This window comes from Varroa destructor, unplaced genomic scaffold (assembly GCF_002443255.2).
Source record: "Varroa destructor unplaced genomic scaffold, Vdes_3.0 BEIS01000007.1, whole genome shotgun sequence".
Taxonomy (NCBI): domain Eukaryota; kingdom Metazoa; phylum Arthropoda; class Arachnida; order Mesostigmata; family Varroidae; genus Varroa; species Varroa destructor.
Window position 1 is genome coordinate 21,425,414 of NW_019211460.1, and position 27,047 is coordinate 21,452,460.

General features: G+C 39.7%; 2 protein-coding genes across 11 annotated transcripts in view; one reads left to right on the forward strand and one right to left on the reverse strand.

Annotated features, from left to right (window-relative positions):
* Nucleotides 1–9,379, reverse strand: part of LOC111254453 (uncharacterized) — a 175,788-nt gene extending 166,409 nt beyond the window's left edge. Inside the window, exon 1 of one of the 3 annotated variants that reach the window (XR_015317063.1) lies at nt 8,884–9,358. The gene's annotated coding sequence lies outside the window, so the exon portion shown is untranslated. Of the gene's footprint in view, nt 1–8,883 lie in introns of all 3 variants that reach the window. The other 2 variants (XM_086974821.1, XM_086974820.1) reach the window with 2 other exon arrangements.
* Nucleotides 1–27,047, forward strand: part of bbg (PDZ domain-containing protein big bang) — a 209,318-nt gene that overhangs the window by 56,355 nt on the left and 125,916 nt on the right. Inside the window, exons 1-9 of one of the 8 annotated variants that reach the window (XM_086974815.1) lie at nt 12,315–12,428; nt 13,205–13,356; nt 13,889–14,094; nt 17,190–17,443; nt 17,823–18,287; nt 19,401–19,651; nt 21,232–21,460; nt 21,900–22,134; nt 25,639–26,078. In XM_086974815.1, coding sequence (XP_086830941.1) covers nt 13,900–14,094; nt 17,190–17,443; nt 17,823–18,287; nt 19,401–19,651; nt 21,232–21,460; nt 21,900–22,134; nt 25,639–26,078 — 2,069 coding nt within the window. In that variant the 5' untranslated portion in view covers nt 12,315–12,428; nt 13,205–13,356; nt 13,889–13,899. Of the gene's footprint in view, nt 1–5,212; nt 5,343–12,314; nt 12,446–12,744; nt 12,872–13,204; nt 13,357–13,888; nt 14,095–15,502; nt 15,588–17,189; nt 17,444–17,822; nt 18,288–19,400; nt 19,652–21,231; nt 21,461–21,899; nt 22,135–25,638; nt 26,079–27,047 lie in introns of those variants that run through there. The other 7 variants (XM_086974812.1, XM_086974813.1, XM_086974814.1 and 4 more) reach the window with 7 other exon arrangements.

A 27,047-nucleotide genomic window follows, 5' to 3' on the forward strand; every position in this document is an offset into this window, starting at 1 on the left:
AGGATAAAGCGATGGCTTTCAAAGGAAAACGTATTGACGATGAAAACAGCTGCCGAGTATAGAGAACCCGTTAGATTCGGCTGCTACTAAAATATGGGCTTTCCTTGATCCCCTTTATGTGAGGCAAAAATGTCACGTACTGCCAAAATGAACCAGTAGATCTTCATCTTCAGTCTATACAGGTGTTATTCTATCATGGAACAAATATATATGCGTATTCATATAGTGTTCGTTCTGATAATACACTAATTTAGATATACTATGCTTCATGTACGCCAATGTGCGCAAATGCCCTATCCTGTTTCGATTGCCAGAACCTAACTGTTAGTCTTTACGGCGGTCCTACTACCTAAATTCTAGTTTTGAATGATTATTTTTAACAAGTTCATCGTACTACCGAATTTCATATTAGTTTAATGTCATGTAGTTAGCGAAAAATCTGTCTACTTACTATATTTATTAGTGCTGGGGACGTCGGTCTGGGTCTGCTCTTGAAATCGTTCTTTTTCAGCAATTTTTTTATTCAGAATTCGTTATGAGTATGCAATAATTTTAGCTGCTTATCTGAGCTACCTTTTCCGCTATACATTCTTCCATATTCATATTTCACAAGGGGCTCTATGTAGGAGAACTGTAGTTTAAACTAGTTAGATAATTCTTTTGCACGACTTATTCTCTTGATTTAATACTTTTGTTTTTACATCGAAATCTATGTCGGGAAAAGAATGGAGTTGTTCTCCATAAATCAACGACGACCAGCGTCATTGGGATCTCATAGGAACGTAGATCTCATAGAGGCCGCGTGACCGCATTATAAAAACGGATTCAAACATTTTCTACAAATTTGCATAGATACGTAAACACATCATCTAAATTGGTTAGCCAGCCAGCCAGCCAACCTGATCTGATCAGCTTTGAAATTACCAAATATTAATGGAAATGTTTATAACGGCAGATACTTCATTTAAACCTCGCAGTATGATAACGGTATAGACATTCGTTAGTTTGAAAAGCGTTTTGTTTTTCGCCTTGGAATGCTATTCTCTACATTTTCACTTAGAAATTTCCACGATCATTGCTTCAGCTACGTGTATCAAGCTTGAAAAATTAGCAGACCAAAAGAGTCAAGGATCGATGTGGATACAGTTACTTAGTTTTTTTTTCAAGTTTACGAGTACGAAAAAAAACTGCAAGCAATTGATCACATTAGTAGCACAAATTAGTCTATTAGCTAGTAATTTTAATCGCAAATAATTCGAAGCAAAATTCAGTTTCTAAACTTTAAACTTGTGCTATTATCTGTCGCTCTTAAAAATTATATTTGAGCACTAATAGAGAAAGACCTAATCACTTAAAAAGTAAAAAGGTTTTTTTCGGACAAAGTAGACAAATTCATATACTAATCAACTACGTCTTTAGTGAACTTGATTTAAGACCGAAACGGGTTTATTCAGTATATACTCCACCTAATTGCATAGCAAATAAATTCAAGCAGGCTGCTAATACTATCGCTTCGAACTTGAACCAACAGCACTTGCATATAGATAAACCCGACTATACAATTGAAACACATGGGTATTGCTTATCTATCCTATCTTATTTATATAAAAGTATAATAATAATAAATTATGATTGTAGGTCTGTTCCTGTAGCTGGTATGAAAATCCGTTGCTGCTCACGTCGACCGTCTATAGACAGTGAAGTGTTTACAAAAATATAGAAAACGTTTAGAATTACTGATCTTCTTTCTGGGTCTTGTTAGGTATCAAACCGTATGAACAATGATATCCATGTCCAGTTATACACACGGACCATTTATATCTCCTGACTTGGATTAGGTATTATGCAGCTGCTCATGCATAACACGCATAAGCAGCTTTTAAGACTGGTTCGCTTAGTTCCCGCTTTGCCCCGAAATAACAGTGAAACCTCCGATTTGCATAAACTCATGAATTGCATCAAGTGCCCATGAATCGATGCTGGGCTCGTACACTTCAACGGTCGGTATGCCATTTGCCAAAATGTAGAGTCGTCCATTAAGCGGCACAAATGCTCGGGGAATTAAATCACGTTTACGTTCAGCCAATGTCACCCATGTCTGATTTGCTTCGTCGTAAGCAAGCATCATCTTAGGCAATGAACACCCTGTTCGGCTTCCTATTACGTAGAGCCTGTCAAGTAGTATGGCAGCACACTCGACACACTGCAATGGACAACCCAAATCATTGAAATCGTCCACATTGTTGTAATTATGATTGTTCCTACGAAGCACTTGCCAAGTGCCTTTGGTCGTGACAATAACAGTAATGTGCTTGTAATTCTGTAAATCGGTCGATGGAATATGCCGCACTATAGAGCCCTTTCGAAGCGAGAAGCGCTGATTTTCTGCACTTCTTTCCGACGATTGTGATATATGCCTGCAGATGGTTCGCCTGTTTAGTTCGGTCCAGATCACCGCTGATGAACCGTACTGCCTCAGAAGAGGTGGCCATACGATACGTTCGTCGTCACTCTCCTTAAACACGGGACAATTCCTTCCAACAATGCCGACCAGCCAGCCCGTTGCATAGTAAATGTGGTCGCGAGTAACCGCGATATGTTGAGTTTCTGGTGAAATGTTTAAATCTGACCCATGCCACTTCTGAGTTTGATTCCCTGTAAAACTTACTGCATAGCCCACGGAACGGTCGAATATAACGGCCATCTCCTTTTTCTGGCGACTTTTCTCAAGCAATAGGTTAGCAACTGTTTGCAATCGGTAATTCTCGTTCATTTGCCACGTGTCGATAAGCGTCCGAAGCCTTTCGCTTGTCAGTAGGAGATCAAGATCCAGTATCAAGTCGATAATACCCTCCTGTGTCTCCACGTATTCGAGGAAACTTGGATGCTCTAACGTTGTTTCAAAAGGCCGTCTCGCTATTGTGGTAGCACAATATGCTTGAAGCCACGAAAGCGAAAAGAAGTGTGATGCGGCAAACACTGGCAGCACCATGTTAAGCGGTATGCTCAGATCCTTCCGGTAGATATGGTCCAAAACGATGCTTAGCGTTGGCCTGTCCACCATCTGCAGGTAGCACTCGTTTTCGTGACGCTCCACAAAATTTGATGCAAACATTAAACGAAAAAATTCACTACTTTCACAGAGAATCTGCTTGTGTGCTGTGAACAATGTTCCATCGCTTGACCTGATTAATATGTCATAGGCTTCTGGAGTTTGGACGTCTTCATTATCCCACAGCTGATAGCAGCAACTTGTCCATTGGGTAAGGTCTCGGTGCACGATTGAAGCAGAAACCGGCGGACGAACTTGTCTTTGACTCGTCATTATTTAATAATCGTGTTGTTGATTTCTTCCAGTTCTTGTTTTTGGTAAGTCTATAGCGTTACACAGATTAATAGATCTTGCCTATATCTGACAGTAACTGTTTTCCGTAAATTGAACCTAAGGTGCTGCCATTAATAGCATAATATAAGGCACTTTAACGCACACTGTTACCAGGGGATGCTCTCTTCTAAGAAGTCGGATTCGAGTACCCTTGGTGCAGCAAAATATGTCTAAATCCAACTTTTAGATAACCAAAGGAGTCACTACCATGCATCAAAAATCTCTCAAACAGACTACAGTCAGTCAGCTCTGTTTAACATCGCTCCCTCAGCTTACTCCAAAAACAAACTTGTTTTCCATACATTAGCTACATACGGCGTACGGATAGAGAATGGAGTAACAGCAAATATATATGTACACCCATTTACAGATTTCAGGGCATTCGATTCAGCGAGTCCGCGTCACAAAATGTCTACCTTCGAATGCAGCATGTGAAGCCTATTACATTTGCATTGATTAACTGTCACATGGCACTAACTAGGATTAACACGAACGAAGTTTCACCGATTACTTAACGCTAAACATACACTAACATGTAACTAACGCCGTATATCGTATTGCGTAACGTCGTACAACTCGTTCAGCAAGTCAATCAGCACTATTCCTGATGCGCATCTGACCCGTCTAGTAAGGGATGGCATCGTCTAAATTGACTGTGAAGACTTTTGCTGTTGTTCCGTCGATTAGTCAATTCGTGAACTCGATACTGATCGGGAGCGGGTCGAGCGGGAGTTCTAGTAGAATCACTCCCTATGTTTCGAGTTTTATGTTTGGTATCGCCGTTAGGCATAATTTCATCAGACAGACGGCTGGGACTCCCAGAACGAATCTCGAAACATGGAAGTAGAGCTACTCGTTTCTTGGCAGCTGGCCTTCCTGTGTTATTGCCGTCTGCACAACTGTACACAAACAAACGAACAGACGCTCTTCCAAGGCCATAGAAGTACTGCGGCAGTACAACATACGCTGCTAATAAGAGCTGTGTAAAGCAACCGATACAGTGGCCGTCCGGTAAAACTTCACTCGCTTACTAGTTAGCGTATGAGAGTTGCCAAGGCACACCGTAACCGCCTTAAACAAACGTTTCAGCCGTTTTCGACAGATACACGCGTTGTTGACTTCGGCCTTTAGCTGCTTTTTAAGCATAGTAATAGCGCAGCCGACAATAAACAGCTGTTCTAGAAAATATTACGAAAGAAGTGTCAATGTAGTGCCTGTTGATGATGTTTCATGAGTAGCTGAACTGAAGTATTCGTAAAACACCATAACATTGATGATTGTAAAAAGTCGTTAGAAAAAATTGATCGTTATTGTAAATGACATATAGTCAAACCGATCTGTTTCATAGTAAATGCCTCCGATACCCTGTCTATTATCTACTACGACATTTCGTACCACACTTAGACTATAATCGATGTTATTGCTATATGTGTTTTTTAAAACACACGAATCCCCTTTTAACCCTATTTAAGAATTAGTAGTGATTTTACTACCTTATTTTAACGCTATAGCTGTGTTTGCAGGACCACAGAGTTCACGAGGACCGATCTAAGAGCACATCCACAGTTGCTCCTAATTAAGAAATGTTATTCGGTGTGATCACAAGCTGCGTAATATGTTGTGACGATTACCGTGCGTTAGCAAAGGCATTACCATTTCAGCGCTACGCTAAGCAGGGATCGTGGTACCCACTAATCTGGTAGCAGGGCATGCATAGATACATTTATTATAGAAAGCGGCGCACACTGGGTAAACGAGAAAACACTATTGAAAGCAGCTCTGATTTGTATCGGAAGAGGATGCTAGGCGAGGTAGCATAGCGGCGATCCCATCTGTAAACCTATACAGTAAATCTCATCTACGTGCATTGTCATATTGTTATTGCGTAGTCTAGAAATATTATCGGGCGCTTTCGACTGACTATTATCATGTGACTGTCACAATGCGTTACTCGGAGGTAAGTTTAGAAACAGTAGTGGATTGTAGGGTAAACTGTTTTAATTGATCAATAGGAAGTTTGTCAATGCTTTTTTCTATTATTATAATAGATATAGTAATATCAACCAAAGAAAACCGAAGAGCAAATGCCAGCTGCATTCATAAGATGAAACTATCGTGACTTATAAGGATTTATTTAATCCTATAAAATAAGGGTGTTGCATTGTCATTGTTTACGAGAGGAACAAAAACTGAGCCAGCGTTACTTGTGCACTCAGCTCCTTAATCGAATACATATGTAACAGTTCGGCGACTGTGCATACGGAAAGCTTCATAAGAGAACAGGTTTGTTTCATTAGATGTTGGCTAAATTTAAAATCGTTTGTCTGTAGTTTCCTAAATAGGCACTGGATCACAAGAAGTAGAAATACGAGTTTTCTTACATGGCCTTCTTCAATGTAATTATGCACTGAGGCGTGCAGAAAATTTATTTTCAATAAATGGTTTATCATCCGATCTACTTGACAGTTGGCTTTAGTCTAAATAAAGGGGCATTTTCGGTTAATCCATTTCTTGCTTCGTTCAGTTTTGCCCGCGCTTTTTGTGCGCAATTTTCGAAAATGTAATGAAAAGCCTCCTGAACATCAGCAAACCCAAATGAATTTGTTCTGTATTAACGAATCGTCTTTAAACAAATATGGAAAAATGGTTAATTGACCTTTGTCGACGATGTGTTTCTACAATTTAGATAGAAATAGAAAGCACTCGATTAATCCAATGAAAACCAGGCACAGTGAAATGGACGGTTATCATGTGGGTCATTTCGATATTATGATGATTCAATGGATATCACGGCTCAAACAAGTATCAGCATGTAATTTATATCTTGCACCGAGTCAGAATTTCACAGTTCGAATGGCGCAGTTAGAGGCAACGGAAAAATTTTCAATCTGTCCTTTGTCTGAAATTTGGTAAATTGGCAAAGCAAATTTAGCACGCGGCATACACCGCTTTCTAAAAGCAAGTTTTATATCAATTAATTTTAATCTTTAACTAATTTTTGCCTGTGTACGATGCGGTATATAATCATAGATATTATATATACGAGATAAAGTGTGCGCCACTTTACAATTTAAGAGCCTCTATTGTAATCTGTTAAACTAAAAAGAAATAAACATAAAAATTCTCAGATTGTGAAAACATTTTTGCACGTGTCTCGTACGTGTCTGGAACAATGCCTTATCTCATGTATATATATATATATATATATATATATATATACTATATATATATGGCTGTGTACTTTGTCAATGATAACAAAACCGATCCCTCGAGTTTTCCTATTATGTTTATCGACCTATGACTATCTTACTTCGCTATCAACCATTTACTCTACCTGAAGATCAAAATTCAAATAAAATTTTTCCAACCTTGAAATCGTGTTCATTTTCCGTTCTTTATATAAAATTTTATAGACTACCTCTAAGGTCTCGATATTGGGCACTCTATAACAATGTTAAACATTGTTAACGGCGGGAGAACTCTTCTGCAATACAGACAACGACTCGAACTTCTTACTGACACTTTTCTTTTTTTGGTAGATACCATTATAATAGCCGGTGTGGTTTACGGAAATATCCTGAAAACTCGGTTTTCCTGTTACCTGGTGCGTGAAAATGTGACACAGTGATATTCCACATCGACTTCATCCAGTGCCTTCTACTTGAGCTATTTATCTAGTACCATTTTGCATGAAACGATCCAACCTTAAGTTGGCATCTTCCGACCGCTAAGGTGTAATACCATCGTGCCATGTTTCGTCAAGCTGCTCAGCTATACCTGTGATTATCCACTAATTTATATTGAGCTTGAGCGTCTACTTATTTAAGGTCCGGTCCATTTTTGGCTTTAGTATAATTATCTTCTGCAGAGCGAAGGATGGGAAAGGTATCCAAAGAAGTCATAATTATTATCATAGTAATGTTTAGATATGCATCAACAGTAGTTTGTTGATATTTGGGGCACTAGCGGAAATACTTTACCCTTCGCGCTTTTGTGAATAGATGGAATGGCTATCTTCGCTACACAATATACTATACGCCTCTATCATTGCAGTCATAAATCATCATGCCTTCTACTGCAATCAGCAAATAACAGGTTTTCCTAATTTATCATTATTATTGCACTATATGTATATATATACATGATTTTGTGATGATTAGTATGCATCTAACTGCAAACTTGCGATTACATTCCTATCTGAAACCACCGGCCAAAATGCCCAATATTTATGTTAGAGTTGAAATTTGTGTTACCATCGATAATATGATGCAATTTTTTTCAACGAGAGCGCAGGCATACAGCAGCGCCTCTTCTTATGCATTGCTTAAACCATGACTACCTGACTTCTGTATATATGTATACACACATGGATAGTGCTTATTGTTGTATTCGGCTCACCGGTCGGAGACTAATTAGCTTGTTGTTGCACCTTGCATTAGTGAGATATGATCCCCTAGATCCCTTGAGCTATATCCGCTATAAACAAAAGCGTAATGAGAGACGTTGTCGCCTGTTAGGTAATTTCCCCGCTAAATTTCAAACCACCCATTGAGTTTTAACTCAGTTTTTTGACTATTTGACTGGTTGGTCGTATTTGGGTAGGTAAGCAAACCGTTGCGGTTGACCACAACCATCGTATGCACATCGAAACCATGAAAGTGGAAGGACTGGCCAATATATTCAGCGACAGTGGATACGTTTTTTTGATTGATCGACCTACGCTTGGCTGCATTTTGCTTGTTTTCACCAACTCGCCAGTTTCTTTTAGGTCTTTTCTTCTTTGATGTCATTTTTTTTGTCATGCTTCGACTTCTGGCCATTATTGCCGAAATAGAACTATCGCCGATTCCACGTTCTACAATCCCTCCGCTAACGGTGGGTTTCCTTGGCTTGCTTTGGCGCGTTCGTACAGCACAGTGCAGATGAAGCGTTAACCCAGTTATTAGCGTTTATCCTTGCTTTCCGTTCTTTTACTAGCCGGGTCTATGCTGGCCGGCCTGCCGCCTTTGCTTAAATTTAACGAACTTTGGCGGGCTGCGTCCGCCATCACCTTCGGCTTCTACCTAATGTGAGATTTTTTGCCCTGACGTCTATGTAAATGCAGGCAAAGGGCTGTGAGTGATTAAGTTGACGACTGGTGGATAGTGGACGGCGACATAAAGAAATGAGTAGAGATTCGGGGTGCATAAAGACGACATTATTTTTTTTCATTTTTTGTTCTTACTTGCTGCTATCGGTGCCCGGTGCCATTGCTTTTGGCGATCGTATTGATGTTGATGAAATGACTGTCGATGTATCGGCTGTACAGAAAAAAATTACGGAAGAATAAAAGGCGGCCAAGATTCAAACATCAATAGTGGCATCAGTAATTACAGTAAGATGATCAGCCAAAGAGGTGCAAGCTCTGTCTGTTGTACGCGTTTCCTGGGCTATCAGCCAGTGCAGCCGGAGCAACACCGATAACAGGTCAATTTGATAACAAAAAAACTGGCACTTACTTTTGCGGCTGCTATTGACCAGTTTCCCCGATCGCCGGTTCCCAACACAGAGACGCCCACAACGACGCCGCCAACACCGAGATGAATACGACAACACGAACGACGCAGTACAGCGCCCTCATCTTTTTTTTTTTTCGCCATTATGAACGGCTTGTTGTCGACCATTTATCGACGGGCCACGGGCAGGCTTTGTTCGACGTTTGCCGGAATTACCATCAACACAGTCACAACCACGACGTCCTAATGAACGTCAGATGGCCTGTAGTAGATGGTCATGTAGTTGTTGGTGATGTCCTTTTCGTAATTGGTAGGCTGATTGGCGGTATTGTGACGGCTGCTGCGGTCGACAGGCTGCAATGCTCATTAGTTGGATGTCCAGAGAAGCAATAAGTGCCGTTTTCAAAGCGGGCACGTTTGAAAATGCACGCGCATGCTTATTTATTGGGAGATATCAATCTATCAAAAGAAAGAGAGCAAAGTAGCTAAGTAAATACTGCATCGGACGGATTTAAACTATGTTATTGAACCGTTGGTTTAACCTAAACAAAATAGTCAATTTTTACCAACTCTGCTTATAATAATAGCTCAAACATTTTTCCAGCGTACTTTAAAAACGAAGTAGGTGTAAAAACAGGCAAATCTAAGGTTCGCAATAAAGACCATCTAAGGATATGTTCAACTTATTTGTAATATAGATTATTATATATATTTCACTGGTAAGTGCTAAAATCCACACCAACAAAAGACATTTTCAACGTAGATATGTCCCAGAAGCGATTATGAAGCATTTTCTAAGAATAGAACATCTATTCAGCTCTTTATGCTTAAGTTTGTTAGTAAAGAAACATTTTAAACTTCCATTGATAGTTTTGTAGCTCCTTTTTCTCTTAGAATGATTGCGTTCTACGTATATGTCGCTTTATAATACATATATAACAAATATATTGTCTTTTCAAACGAATTCAAAAGCGTCTAAATGTACCCACGTGGGGACGGGGGCAAGTCGAACGGACAAAAGACACCATTCATTGAAGGCTGACATGATCTTCGTGCGAAGCACGTCATTTTTGGGGCATTCCATGTCTTTGCTGACGTTACAACTTTAGAATTTGTTAATCTTTTATTCGAAAGATTTTTGTTAGATAAATAACAATGACAACTATACTTTTTGTAACTTGTTAGGGTCGTAGTGTGTGAGGCCGAATCGTTTGTCTCTATATCCTTAATTCACACAGTGTGTACATATATATTTACAATTTATTTATAAGCATATAGTAAAAAGCTATCATATTGTTATATGTCGTTTTGAAAAGGCTTTCTTTAGCCCAACTTAGTCTAATTTTCGTATATCTAATCTCGATCAATTACAGGTGCAGAGCGTGATAATGTTTTTACTGTAATCAAAATCAATCACGCAATGGACTTCTATCGCAGTTGCAAAAGCTTTTCTCTCTAAGTTAACCAGGTCTCCTGGTCTGTTTGATAAGCACGAACACACTATGGTTTCACCGCATTTTCTAAAAACGTTTTTTCAGGTAAATAAATAAGCTGCATCGAATATCTACGAGCTGAATTACCACATGATGCGAACTAAAACTCGATGACAAAAATATGTAAACCGTAATGTCTCTACTGTGGCTATGGAAACAAATAGAACAACGGAATTACAAAAGAAATGGACATACCACAATGACTACGTAACAAGTTGGAGGGGGAGGGGTGAGGGTAATAAAGCACCCCACGCGTGGCTTCCCCTAGAGATTTATATATATGCTAATGTTAAGACGTCTATTTGCCGCTGCCAAGGCTTCTCCTGAACCAGTAAAACCTATGTCGCGTTACGTCGGTCCTTTTCGTAAAGTCATAGTTCAAAAAATATTCTGTGACAGTGTCATGCAGAAATTCAATTAAAATCAGAAAAAGTTTTACTTTAAAGACACTTAGAAGGTTGAAGAGATATTTGAAACAAAACCAAGGCATAAGTAATTCTAGTAAATCTCTTACATAGCTCATTATATCGTAAACAAGTCGAATATTTATAGTCAAGTTCAAAAAGAGTGGCTATTGTTTCAGTAAAGCAAGCTCAATTGCCATTGCGACAATAAGTTCTCTTAAGATTCTGCAGGGCCTATAAAACAAATCAACGTAAAAACGCATACTGATAGGTCTGGTCCTAACAAAACTGAACGCTTGATTTGAAGCGATAAGTAGCTATTAGTTGTTACGACTACCAATATTAACAGTCATATTTACTTCGTATCTTGTACCAATATGTAAGTTAGAAGTTGTACTGCATGTTATCTTCTATACGACGTTCATTGCACAGTTAGAAGAGAGCTTGCCTTTTTATGTGGCAATAAATGTATTTCTTAATATGTTTATTGCTTATAAATAAAATAGTTGAATCATATTTCTTTAGAAGAAGACTCATTTAAATAGTACAACGTTAAGTCAGCTAGTTACCCATACCATGCTTAATCACGGGCTACTAATAGTAAGAATATTAGCGAGCAGCAGAAAAAAAACTGATAAAAATCGCTATAAAAAAATGTTTCTCAATCGATTTTTTATCAAACATGGGCAAAGCTGAAAATTGCTACTGCTGCTGCTGCTTGAAGGCACAACTGGAAGATTTTATCGCTTTCAAAAAAATATTATATGACCCGTCTTTTTTCATAATTTTGACAAGTATATATTTGTGTTTAGGAAAATACAGTTGTATCTGATGAACGTACGACTTCAAAACTTAAGATCAGGATGTTTGATTGGAGAGACTGTCCAACTATAATACTGCAGCGCGTCACGCTATATTGCACCTCGGGCATATTATTCAGCGATGCATCCACGTAGCTCCTAACAGATTAACACCTGCTGTCGTACATATGATGTTATGAAACCCATGTTCTATAAAATGCGCCGGTTTGCTTCGTCCCACACTTTTCAGCCTTTATTAGTCTTGGTTTCGCTCTCAATCTCTGACATGCGCGTCATACACAAGAAGAGGGCGTACACATTTCTTTCAATTTTTTTCAACTGCAGTGGAAAATCTAAATTAATGAAACGACAGCTCGGCATAAATATAAAAATTATTTGAAAGCGTACAGCGATTGCGATCGCCTACTCGAATTTTCAAGTCGAAGGGTCAAGCAAAGGGGCCTGGGCTACCTATATGATTTATCAACTAGTAGGCAGGCACTGTACCATCGTGTCAAGCACGGATTAAATATAATTGCAAGTTTAGAGCGCAGATATCTCTCAAAAGGCAGCTAATCCATACTAATACAGATATTTTATGTGCATCGATTGAAAACAATGAATTGTTGCTCACAGCCAGACAAGACTCTTCACCAACTCTGCCTTATTTTGGCCATACACTGCGATATCTAAACGATTCATTAATGCAAGAGCTTACCATTCTGTTAATTGCACCTCATATTGTACACTCTATATTATCTGCAACTTCCCTTTCCAAAACACTATTTGGCTGCTTGGTTGCCGATTCTGCTTGTTTCAGTTGGAGAACCGAAGAGAAGCAAATAATGACAGTATGTCGTAGCTGTATGTGTGTATACGTGAAACGTACTGCTGTTTATATATTATTTTAATTGTTCTGTTTATTTACTTGTTTGTTGCGAAATAGTGCATCACAGTTACGTCTTGTGTAGTGATAACATCCGCGTCTGCTGGCCTGTTGAAGCGAATTTCAGATTATTTTCTTGCTGTTAGCATCCAATCAATAGAGACGAAAGCAAAAGCAATCGCTTCCTACTAATAGCAGTAGTGTCAGTGTGGATATAATAAACATTGTTCTATGATGGATTCTGCCAGAAAACCTGATGGCTAAAATAAAGGTTTCGCCGGTGCATTGAAGTCGTACAATTTTCAAACGATTATTTCAGCTTATTTTACACGAGTTTCATGCGCCTTCCATGTATTGCCTTACGGTGGCATAAGATTAAGGTGCAACGGCATATATTGGTTTCGAGATGTACGCACTAATCGCTAACTGTGTCTGCCTGTATACGTTTGACAGTAATTTAAGTTTCAATTTTCAATTTTTTTACACCAAATATATGATCAAGATCACCAGTCGGCTAGCTTCTTCTGTCATTCCTCAATCTGATTTCATATATATATATGTGTGTGAGATAGTTCCTCATGTCGCATATAGACGTCCGTATGTATGTCCATATAGGGTCTTGAAATCACTGATATCAGGAATATACGACGGGTGGAAGCTTGTCTACGTCGTCGGTATCAGGCAGGGATATATATGCTTTTGGGTACGTACTTATCAGTGTGCTCCTGTGTCGAATTAAAGGGACCACCACGGTAATGCGGATCGCGCGAGCCCAAGGTGGAACCGCAATCCCGTTCTAGTAGTCCGGGAAGGCGAATGGACATGCAGGCATTTGAAAAACTGTACTGCAAATATTGAAGCACTTACACATCGGTTCCGGTGTACATCCTCAGGTCAGGAAGACGGTGACTTAGTGTGACGGTTACCTAGGTTTAAAGCCTAAAGAGTAGTGAAGTAATTCACGAAACCGTTACACAGGCACGATTCCTTAATGTCCTCTAAGAATGCCTTAAACATTACGGCAACCCAACGTGCCACATATATATATATATATATATATATATATATATATATATATATATATTTGCGCTTGTATCAGTGCAGCTCATATGTATTGAAAAATCATGAACACGAACAGTCTTGGTTCGTAAAAAAAAAAGCTGCTTCGAGTAAATCTACGACTGACATTGAGTCAACAATAAGCAATGGGTCATCGCGCATTTAGATGCATAGTGGAATGATAAACGAGAAGTTTATCATAAACTATAAGTTGGATCCCTCGAAATTTTAGTATCATGTCGTGGAGAGCTGGAATTTGTTTTTCGCATAATTTGTTTATGAAATGAAGTCATTAATAAGTTTGTTATTTGATGAGCTTAAATAGGCTAACATTCTTTATTTTATTTTAACTGTCTATTTTTCTAGGACCTTGCATAATGTCAAGCGCAAGTAAAGAGCATTTTGTAACGGTGGTACCTGTATCGGAGAAGGGACTCATCGGACCTATTAGTGGACCCGGAAACTCGGTCACGTTGGGGTCGCATCAGGGCCAGCTACACTCCTCAGTGAGGACATCTCATTCAGGCTCACACAGCCGGTCCTTTGCCGCGCCCAATGTTACCGTTCTTGAGGTCTGTACGTTAGATAACCAGTGTATTTTGAAATTCTGTTTCACCTATATAACCTTATGAAACACTGTTACGCGAAATAGATCAACTATTTCTATTTTACTGCTATTACCTTATTATTCTAGTGTCCCTAAAGCTCCGAAAGGCAACATTATGACGTGTCTGAAAGTAATTACTTAATGGCAGAAAGCGGTAAATGCAATGTACGAACAAACGATCGAGGCTCATTTCGTCGGACTGTGAATAGTCAGAGAGTTGGTCCTATATGCGTTGAGCTCAATTCGCGAAATGCAAATGCATTTTCCGCGATAACTTTCGCGTAAGTTTATCTAAGCGTGCAGCTTGTGCAACAAGGGTACATATATCAGTAACTGAAAAAAATAATTGAAACTAACTTTAGGTGTCAATATCAGGCAAAGTAATCATGCCCGCCCGTGAAAGCTTTGTCTTTATAGAATCTAACTGTACACATTAATTCTCCTGTCCTAAATGGGTGGATAAGATATTGGCCTCTGCCTTTCTGCGCCTCTTTCTAATAAGTCTGACGCAAGACTCTTAGCTATGCAGGACAACCTAGTACAGTATTGTGAACTGTGAATTTAGGTGCCACTTCTCGCGATACAGTCGCCGCTCATTAGCACGAACGCCTTATACTACAATCGTACTGACAGAACCTCTCTGTATCTTTGCACACGTGCTCAAACAGCTTTGAAACCGAGATATAGCAGTCATTAAAATAGCAGTTGTCACGATGCGTTAACAGCAGGCAGTGTATTCCGAAGGCTAGTTGAAGTGATCGTTAACGAATACTATTTGCTGTTTCGGCAATTTGTTCTGTCTCGGCCTGTTGCCTTGCTACTATTTCTGCTTTTCTGCTGCCGCCTTTTCGTCTTTTCGTCCGCTTTTACGCCTAATATTGTACTACTTCGTCAATACTGCAATTATTATCCTATTATTCCGTGTCTGCTATAATCGCCATAGCCATAAACAATCGACGATCTCCAATTGTTTTTAAAACGAGTGCTTACCTACTGGTTGGCTTAGTAACAAGGGTCCTCTCTTGGTATGGCCGTTATCTGCCTTTTATTATAGCTACCCATTCGTATATTGACCTGTGTTATCATATTCATGTATTACCTAGCATTAAATCAGGGAAGACTATGAACCGCAAAGGACCAATGGTCTCGACATACGGGCATGTTTTTAGTTTACTAGAACAAATAATGTGTGCAAATGCTGTTAAGTGGACGTGCAAGCTCGTATTCGTCGCAGCTCCTGTGGTCTTCTACCAAGCGGCTGACAATAATGCCAGCTGACAGTGGGGCTTTATTTACAGTAGTTGGGCTTGATATCGCTTTTGTAAACGTTGCAGTCCCGCTACATTTTACTACCGTTTTGTTACCCATTGCAGTAAAGGTGTTCATCGCAAAGTTGCAGTGGCGCTGTCCACTTAGTTGCTGTCCCAACTTCATCCATTGTTCCCCGTCGCTGAAAAGGTAGCGTCTATAGCGGCATTGCTTTTGAGTAGCCAGTGCCGCTGCTGTTTATTTGAATACTGTTGAACTACATTATGTTGTTAGTGTGCTTTACGCTTTACGGCAGCAACTTATACAGCGGCAGTGACTGGTGTTTTGGTTGTTGATGACACCTGCAATAGGGCCTTAGTAGTTTGAGCTAAAATACGCCCTGAAAGGTATCGCTTTGTTATATTTCTGCTCTATTACAACCAGTACATATATAGCAGTGATATACGGCTGTTAGCAATACCCGGACAACTACTATATGGTACATACGTGAGAAGTGATGTGGGTACCAAAAATGTGGGTCTAGACCCTACTGAGGTCTGTCTCTCGTCCTGTCCATCTAGCTGTCTGCTCAAATATCATGAACGGTAACCACACAGCGATAATAAGCAAGACACGATCCAACAAGCAGCACAGGTCCTACACGATTCGTAAAACAACAATAACAAGAGCAGTAATCGCATCAACAAAAAACAATGCCCCACGAACGCCCCTGACGACTCCAGCGTCAAGCGGCCGGCCAGCAGATAAAGCAGCAGCAACAATAAGTCTTTCTAATTTTTATATGAACGTAGGACAAGCGTAGCGCCATTACAAGCGTAAATGTGTTGACAAGCCAGTAGACATGACTAGTGCTGAGCTTGCTAACAACGATTACGTGGTGTAGGATACCGCCGCATCAAGGATACACACGGGCATAGTTGTACTATGTAGGTGTTACGATTAACACTCCCCGAACCAACCCTGGCAGTGAGGTACGCTAGAAATACAACAGCAGTTCAGGTATTGAAACTGGTGTGACCAGCTTGATTGTATTGTTGGGAACAGGAAGCTTAACCATTGCATCTGTTGTATATGTATGGCGCATTGTCGCTTCGGTAATCACTCAGTCTGCCCTTTTTCCATATGTTGACAATGTGGCTGAATATAGACACAATGCCAACGATAACAATGACAGTAGCAATAATAGCAGCGCTAATAGACAGTCCTTTTTGTATGTACGTATGTATGTGTCTACACAACATGATAGAGATACAGGTATTCCACCATGGCCTATAACTGTTAAGTGGAACATTACCATAATAATATTATAGTGTATTACACAATTCAGTTCATCTATTGACGACCTGTGACTGTCGCCTGTGCAAACAGAAGATTGAACCGACCCCATAACCGACACTAGAACAAACGGACAACATTTTCGAAAAAATAACTATTTGAAATCAAATATCACTTTGTAGGAGATGGTGACAGCATACTCAAACGTAGAAAAGATAGTTGAATAAATTGACGAGTATCATAATGTACTAGCGATTGCTTCGATGTTTATCAATGAACTAAATCATTTGCCCAAATATCATCGATTATTTCCATCTGAACAGGAGCAACACTCGTAGTAAGTGTCATAGTTGAACAAAATTCGACATTTTCTTTAAAAATACTTGGCAAAGATCGCGTGTGATTTGTCAATTCAAAATTTCCAAGTTTACAAAGCTTCCTATACTGTCCCCATACGGCGTATGTGTACAAAGCTACATTATCAATATATTTGTTTGCGGTATCTATATATTTTAGGTAAAGAACAACATGTCGCCATATTCCACAGCATCGGTGATGACTTCCAACCATGAGAGCAGCTCCTTGTTGGGTGGTAGCAATTCAATACTTGACCATGCGACGATTTATCGTCTTCCTGGAGAAAGACTCGGTATGGCACTGAAGTTTGTCGGCGGGACGAATGCTGGAGACACCGTATCAAGGGTGTTTATACAAAGCATAAACCCTGACAGTCCTGCCTCGAGGGCACAAAGTAATGTAACTCCGATCAGGTATGTCAAACAAAAAATCACAAGATCACTGTCTGCGACTAGGTCCAGTCTACGAAACACAAACGCAATATTACGCGTCATTACCATAAAGATTACATTTCTGAGATTAAAACTCAAACACAAAGTGGTGATAGTATTTCATGTTGTTTTTTTATACCGCAGTTTGCAATTAAGAAATGAACCACAAAAGAAAATGCATTTTTGTGACATTACAAAATCGAACAGTGCATTCTTAATCACTAGATCGAAATATAACCACTTAACTGTAATATTATAACGCCTATTGGTGCTTTCAGACCACGTGACAATTGTCGTTATAATAATGAGTCTAACATAGAATGCATTTGGTCATTTTTTATTGCATTCATTCCCTTTTCAGGGAAGGCGATGAGATACTGCGTATCGGTGAGCGTGAGGTGACATCAATGACCCGTTTGGACTGTGTCACGCTCTTAAGAGATTCGCCAGTCTGTATCAATTTAACTATCAGACATATGAGCGGCGCTATCCTGTCTGAAACACCACCAACACATGGGATCACTTCTGCTTTGCCGCTAACCAACGGGAGCACCGCTGGTTCCCACAATAACGCAGCTGGGTCGGGTCGGACCCAGAGTCCAAATAACGGCGAGATGTCGGTGCCACATGGCGGTCATGTTACCCGAAACAAACGAGATCCGCCACCAATTCCTCCGAGAAAATCACCGGCGGAACCTCGAACGACTTCTCTGCCTCCCCTACGGCTGGCCCAGAGCTCTGATGGGGGCTCAGGACTCAATGCTCACTCGCAGCAAATACACGTTTCGGATCGCTTCCACGTGCAGCAACAGCAACGAACTCTTGTGTACGATCTTACTTACATTATTATAGCCAATGAAGAATCATAAATATGGCCCTATTTTACTTCCATTAATACGTAAAGAGTAGAGAAACGTCAAACTTTTTTTTAGTTATTTTATCTATAAGAACACAGATTGCGCGAGAGGATTAGTGGAGTCTACATTACACGGTTTACTTAATGTAAACGACAGTTATATGCTTTAGTCTCGTCTTGTTAACGGGGCGTCATAATAAATTGTATACATCTAATAAACATATAAGGCAAGAAACTGGCACACAATTTTACTACACAAATTTGTTGGATTTGCCCTGGAACTACTATTACACCTGGGCACATATTGTAGTCTCTTAGCTCAGCAACAAATCTGTGTAACTCTTCGTTTTACAGATAATTAATTTATTCTTAAAATAACTAGATCAATTATTATTATTAAAGACCATAGGCGTCCGTGTTATACAGACCGAAGCTAAACCAACCAGTTCAAGGCTTGCGGTGTCATACACATTTAATGTCGGGGTTAGGAGTACGAAAACAGCCCGCTAATTGTTCGATTGAGTGTTGAAATCAGTTTCTGTTAGATGAAAAGGGTTAACTGGATGTTTGACCAGACAATCGCGGGGCCGGTAACGACAAACAGCGATTGATACGAACAAGCGCTTCTTTCTTCTTTACTCTCTAAAGAAATTCGTCACCTGTTTCGTGAAACTATATGGGCATTCATTCTCAAATTGGGTCTCCAGTGTATTCTAATGTCTTTGACGTCGTTGATGATGGTACTGTTAGGATCGGCTAAAAAAAGGGTAAGGGAACCGGCGTTTTTGCTCTTCAAACTCTTGAGTTGTCGCCTGCTGTACTTGAGATAGTTTTGGTGGTCAAGTCATTGTTAGCATTGGCTTCTTTGTGGATAGCATGTTGGGTGAGTGGAATAACGTGTGGAAGAGCAAGTTTGTTGATGAATGATCAAGGCTATTATTGTGCTTCGTTAGCTTCCTAAATGATTTTCGTTGTTTTGAACAGTCAGAGCTCGTCGCCCTTACTGTTTTTAGACCTTGTCGTAATTTTGTCCTGTGTTCACACATCTGTATCTATATTTGTGTTTGCGTTTGTAATGAACAGTAAATCTTTGTCGACGAAAAGCCTGGATCGTGTCGGCTCGTCTGAGGGCATCGTACGACCCTCAATACCGCCGCCGTTACCCCCACGGAAGCCGACTAAGGATATGGACACAACGCAAAAACCGGATGACTATCGACAGGACAACAGCCTTAAAGAAACCAATCGACCCCAGAGCGTACCGCCTCCTCCGCCACCACGCAAAGATGTTGACGACATTTCAATGCTCAATACCGGAACTGGCATTAATAACGGTAAGTTAAAGTAATTTTTCGTCGATTCGTCACTCTTACACGTGTTCCCTCTTCAATTGATTTGACAAAATTTACTTCGCAATCAGTAAGGTGTAAGCTGCAATAGCAAGTAACAACTCATGAGGAAACTTAATTGCGTTGTGTCCTGATCATCACAGATTTTAAGTGTTACTCATTTGTAGCTAATAACTACGTAAAATAAGGCGACGGCAAATGAAAAGTTGAGTTTCTCTTACTAGTTGTCACACATGTGAAATGAATGTGTTTTCATTAAGGCTGGTTGCAATTGCGGTCGTGATCGCACCTACTTACTTAAATAGTAGTTTCGATTTAGAATAATGTGTGTAGTGTTTATAAGTTTCTTGAACTCTATGTGGTATTTTTAGTGCTTACTAGGAAACCTTATGCAGGTTAAAAATAATCCATTTATAATATCCGTTACCTTCCGACATGAATAATAGTAATAATAACCATAATCTCTGTTCACGTTCTTAATCTAATTTACTTATGATTTTATATCCTTATGAAAGAATGCAGCCAAAAGTTCGCACTGCTCAATCAGCTTATAACTCATTTTGCGTATTAGAGCCGATTAGTGTCTAAACTAGGGTGGCGAAATTTAGCTCGAGAGTGCACATATTCCTTTACTTCCAGGTTCAATAGGCTTGTCAATGGGCCTGAAATGGCAGGACCTTTGTGATAATAAAAAAAACACACATTTATAAGCGATAATTCGGATCGTGTGTAGAACGTGTGATCGATATTGAACTTGTGTTTAAGGAATAGGTTGATACCGATTAAGGAAAGCTAACAATATACCTATCCTTGGGAACAAGCTAAGCGGTAATTGTCACAGCACGGTTAAGTCCTCCGTGGTAAGCATATAGCCCTCTAAATATGTACTTTTTTCGCAGTGCTAATGCCTAGAAGGCGCTTTCCAATTTCATACATCAACCATCTGTTCGAAATGCATTGTTACCAATTTTGTTAGTTTAGCTCAGCGAACTCAAACTATATTTGGTGCGATAACATATGCAACGGAACAAACCCTACACGAAATCCTAAAAGCGCTCGCTTCCATAGCTTAGACTATCAATAGTTGCACCGAGGTGCTACATAGGTATCATTTATGGTGTTATTTTTAAATAGCTGATAATGGGTGCTTTGAATAATGAGGAAAATAATTTATTAGTACGCTGTAGATACAGTAGATGAACAATAGTCCTGCCTCTGATAATAAAGCTCGTTCCAATTGTAGAAATTGGCATTAGGTATTCTGCTGGCACTTCGCCAAGTTTGATACCCGTGTTGTGTGTTACTCAAACTTACGGACGATTAACTTAGCGGATTGACACACAATTGGCCCTCAGTAGATTGTGGACTAGCTCAACAGGGATCATGCTGACTAAAACTGCACATAGTCCGCATGTCCACTTGGGCACAATTATACTTTGAACATGTTGTAAGCAGCAGCCAAAAGAATGTATATATATATATATATATATATGTATATTTTTCCGAGTTGGGCATACCACCTGGATACCACATTTGTCATTATTACTGCACTGCTTCTCCCATAGGTACCGCTGGCTCGGATGAGGTCGATGGCGCTCTCCCCCGACGTGTAGGGGGAATGCTGCAGAGAACGCGAAGCGCTCCTTCTGCCGATGAACGTCCACATTTTGAGCGCCCCGCCGAGGCTGAAGCCTACACCGATTTGTTCGCGGACACTGAAGATGCCGAAAGTTACGTGGACGAATCGGATGATACGGCGTCTTCGGTATCAACTGTAATCGACCGCTTGCACAGGTACATACCCATTTCAATATATGTTCTATGCAAGATATTTTCTTTAATGAAATCACAGGCCCGTGTTTTGTTGCGAGATGCAACCATTATGCGAAATATAACAACATGCAGAAATTGTCGTGGGATTTTCTGAGATTAAAACTTATATATACTTAAATATATGAGTAGTATTTAATCTAATAATTCTTTGGGACTTTGCCCCTCGTTGCGGTAAAAGCGGCCTAATAACAATAATAAACGAAGCGCATTACTACTAGACGAAAAGCAAAACAATGAATATACCAGCAAGACAAACATACCGGCGCGAGCTTGCATAGCTAGTGCATATCAACTAATGCACTTTCAGTAACCTGAAAACTTGAGTAATCTGTAATCCGAGCATCTGACAGTCAGTCGTTAAGTGATACATTCGGATTCGTGTGTACATTTTTTTTTACAGTCGTTCCTCAACGGCAAATTCAAGCTTCTCGGAACATGGAAGCGGTTACGAACGTCCCTCAGTACCTCGTTTCGCAGGCGTCGAGCTTGAGCGAGCCATGCACCCACTTGTGGATATGCAACGCGACAGAGATTTTCAACAGCAGCAACAACAAATGCAACAGTCCCGAGATGTACCTATGAAAGGAACTCAAAAGGCACCCGAAGTGCCACCCAGGCCTAGCGTTCAGCATAAAGTGAGTTTGGCTTTTTTTTAATTTTTGTTTTGAATTTTGTTGTTACAACAAAAGGTTCTCTTTTTCAATATATGTCTTAAATACGTGCAAATATGTGAGAGTAACTAGACTTGGCTTTTGAAACGGTTTCTTAATGTAATTGTATTATAAATACAATACAGAAATAATATAGACAACTTGATTTCTCCAATGTTGTAGTCTCAATAACATTTTCTACCTGTAATATAAGCTATCGTAATAAAACATAATAATTCGGAAGTATTGGTTATTCAGATTGTTTCAAGAAGTAATGATGAGACTGATGGGACGCGGCTTGATTGAGATTTAGCTAATGTCCAGCGATTTTTTCAAACTCTTCCACTGTGTAACATGATACAAAGTATAGGTACGTTAAGGGTGTGTGACTGTGACGAATTCAACATTTATCACCTCCTTGCGATGATCAATAGGCCAAATGTGGGGTTATTAGCTAAGAAGATTATTATTATTATTAAGCCTTTGGATCAGCCGAAGTGTTTAGATCATACAAATTTCTGAGAGCTACTTGGTTTAGATATCTACTAGTTAATATAATCTTCTGCAGTGACCGATGTTCCTTAAATCGAAAACGCTTTTGCGTACTAATTAACTCTCACGCAAAGCTAGCTAGTTTTGTTACACCTATTTAATAATCATAGTATCTCGTTAAGCAGAAATAAAAGTCTTCTCACTTTCACTGAATTTCATTGGAACGTCTAAAATATTTGTTCATTTACAGACAGTTTGTCGCAAATGCCAAATGTAACTTGGCTTGGAGTACACCAACTAATTTTACGTGGTGAAGTATTTACTGATGTATCCGAAAACCCAGCCTAAATTTCTGAGGTTCCTCTGTGTGCTATAACCATTATCGCGTCTGCCACCTAATAAGTTGCAAAGCTTTACTAGAATGTTTACTATTTTCATACGAAAATTAACCAAGAGAAAGGAACCAGCATGATGAAAACGCTGCATGTCTCCCTTAATTCAGGTAAATCTGCAGACCTTAATTACAAGATGGTTTGGCACACGTCGCCCGATTCAACTATCATCAATGTTCAAAATGACGCGGTGCTCTAAATTTCCAGAACTATTGATGAGTTCGTCATAAGATATGTATGCATCTCTTTTAGCTTGATTAGAACTGAACGGCTTTATCCCGTGGCAGGTAGTACAGTTAGTACACTTGCTCGACTGCAACCTCTATTTGATTTTGATTAGAAAGCCATCCCAGGACGTGTCTATAAAATCGATCGGACATCGCTGTATATTCCGGTACCCTACGCTAGACTTGTTCGTTTAGTAGAAATAAAATCCTTGATACTTGAGCTAATGTAGTGATGCCCTCTGCTTAAGGTGGAATACTAAATGTATCACCGACGAGACACCTCTCGATTTTTTAGCTTTGTGATTACACGGACAAAAGTGATTCTAACAGGTAATGTAGTTAGCACCGTTTAGCATTGTTAATACGCTAAAAGTAACGCATTCAATTTTAAGTAATGTTGAAGCAATGTGCGATTGCCTCTGTGTCACATCGCGTGCATGTACCATCGATGTGTCACATTTATCTGTATTGACGTTTCTTGATTGCTCTTTGTGGACAGCTGTTTACAGTAGAAGGGCAAACAATTAATGTCATCGAATCAGTGACTCCAACTATCCATCATACGTATGCCTAACGAAGGCGGTGCGTCAAAGTAACATCCGAAGGAGCTGTTTCCTAACATTGAACTAACAAGATCTCAGTCCTCAATAACTGTAATAATACGTTTACAGAGACGTGTTCAGATGAAGACTGTGTGTGTAGGTCCTCATAAGCTATTAGGTCAAAAACATTTGATGATGACTCCGTAAGTCATATCACCGTAATCTGTGTGACAAACTACGTAAGTGCTTGGTAACAAGGTCCCAATTAAATCTGTGTCAATTTACAACGGCGACTGTATGTTTGTTGCTTTTTGACAGGTAAAATAAGTTTAATGAAAGTGCTGACAAAAACAATTTTGATAACCAGTCTAAAGTAAGGCGATGGGCGTAGTTATTCAATCAATGATCATTTTTGACTATGAGGCAAAACCGAGAGCGCATGGGCAGGCTGTATCCAAACTGCGTGTAGAGAGAGAGAGAGAGAGAAGTGGTCTCCAATTTTAGCTAGTCACTCGGGTAACATGGTTCACCCATGGAACACAAATTATATTCGGACAGAAGCAGCGACGTCTGCCCGCATGATTTGATAATCTAAAGACTGTTCATTCAGCATCGTCTCTGCTGTTATTGTTTTTCTAGCTTGCGCTTCAAATCCAAGTGCTCTAGTATTCCAAGGTAACACGACTCTTTTTGTTCTCATTGGTGTGGCTGACGGCCCGGCCAAGTTCTATTGAAAATCGATTGAATTTCTTTCGATGAGTTATGTTTTACGCCTTTTGGTCACGCTACCTTTTTCGTTGCAAAGCATAATGATAGAATGGAGCGGCGCGGTGCCACAATGCGCGTTCCGCCTGCTCCTCATCATCATCATCAAGATATAAGTAAAGTGTAATATAAAATAAAAGAGGCTGGCTATAGATAAATTTCTTGCACATGGACCGGTATACGGGCATGTATCTCGCCATTAAATCGCGTTACATATTTCGAATGATGACGCCAGCCAACAGTTCGCTGCAATCGCTTCACTGCAAACTGTGACAACTACGACAGCTTCACCGCAGCCATTATGGACGTGTCATTAATTGCTAATATATATAGCAAGCACATTGCCGCTGTGGTTCTCATTGGTAGCTTTCGCTCATTGGTTTTAGCGAAGCTTTGAAGCGAAGAAGATTCTATGACGTAGCTTTGAGAATTCCATGCCGATCAGCCAGATATAAGCGAATATCGTTCGGTTTTCCTGATTGTCTTCCCTGTCCGGAATATCCGCTTAAAGGGGTGTGGGGTTCTGTGTTTTTTATAGCCGCTAGAGATGTTGCCGGCGGCGTTGTCGTCGTAGCTTTGTTGTTTTGTTGGCGTGTTCACCAATAAACAAACTGCAAAAACCTTCCAAGCTTTGGTAGGAAAAATACACTATTCTTACGTTAAATGCCAAAAGAAACGCGATAGAAGTGCTAGAGCGAATTGCTTCTGAGGTATATATATACATATGTGTTCAACTGATAAAATATTCGTAGTCTATCCGTTATGTTGTTAGTAAAGAAGTAGACCAAGAAGATAGAATAGTCAATCCTTTTTTATATATCATCCTTATCGATTAGTTCTACAAGTTAAAAACTAAGAAACAGTAAACGAACTATATTGTACAACAAATACAGTATTTTACATTCCATTTGCGGTATAGCTACATAAGTAGACAGTAGAATGAAGTTTTGCGTAGTGGTATTCTACAACTATCTACACTGCATGCGAGTCACTTCGTCCATTCGTATCAAGCATGATTTTTCAATTAGCGAAATTCTGGGTTTTTTCCTGCTTTATTTATTTGTTACGTAGCAGATGCCGCGGGAGGAGCTAAACTTAAGCGAGACTCCCGAGCCACAACCGGTATCACAGCTAATCGACCTAGAGGCGACAATGGAAATCGAGCATGAACCAAACCCGCAACTGGTCCTTCCGAAACAGGACGAGGCCGCGCATCAAAAGGTTGATAAAAAAAGTGGAACCGATGAGCCCCAAGGACGCGAGGAAACCCTGGAAGTCATAAACACAGACTATGAAAAGTGCCAAATCATCGCAGCTAAGTGCCAGAGTACCCTAATTGGGGATAAATGCAAGATTTCATCGAAGGAACAAAAATTCACATCTTTACATCACGTTCAAAGACAGGATGGCAGCAAGACTGTTGAACGTGAGAATAAGATTAGCGGTAATGCTGTTAGCGATCACACAAGCAATGAAACCCAGAATCAACATCAGCAAATTGTCCCTGACCCGTAAGTCTGATTTCAGTTTCGTCTTGTTATCTACTGTGTATAAAAGGCCGTTGCCTACAAGATATCGGTGACAGCTTCTACTGGACTTCAACCGTTATGCGGCTCTGATTAGAAAATCTCTTAGTATTACATGTGCTGTATTGAATTCAATTACCGACTAAGTAAATTTTCATTTTTCTATTTCTATTATTCATTGAATATGATGCCTCGCTTATTCGGCCAACACATTTACGATGTTCTTATGATTTTGATTGCTTCTCGCGTTAACTAGCTTCGCTGTTAGCGGCTGGTAACATTGAACGCCTATCCTGAAGGTTAATATGATATTTATATTAAGTCGGAAATATATATTTATATAAACCACGTTTAAAAAAATGTGATCCGCTATGGTAGCAAGTAATAAAAGATGCAAGCTCATGCACAGCTGTGTGCCAAACTAAAAAATATTAAAAGCTAATCGTGTAAGAGTACGTCAAAAGGGTCTGTTTTATGTTCGATGACACGAAATATTTAGATAAGATAAACCCAGAAGATGGTCGGTCATGCCTAATAATAAAAATATTAATCATGTCTAATGTAGACATGATATTTAGCAGCGTGACCAGTTGTTACTGTAAATAATACGGTTTCTGCATCTTATTTCGAATTTTAAAAAATTTGAGCCCATTCTTATGCACCGAGTTTCTTATAACACAATCGAAACAAGCTTTGTCCGTTGTCATGAGTGTTCAACCGCGGCAAAAAAAACCTTAACAAAAACATTAACTGCGGCCGATTGCATCTTCTGTAATGCTCAACGGCACGAACGGTTTTTGTCTATTTCTGTTTTATTTTCGGTCGTAATCATGTGCGCTGTACGGCACACTGTGACCTCCCTCTGCGATAAGTGCTAGAGCCGGTTGCAAATACAATAAGCAATAAAAACCCTATATATTGCCTGCTAAGAAATAACAAAATGGACAAAGTGTA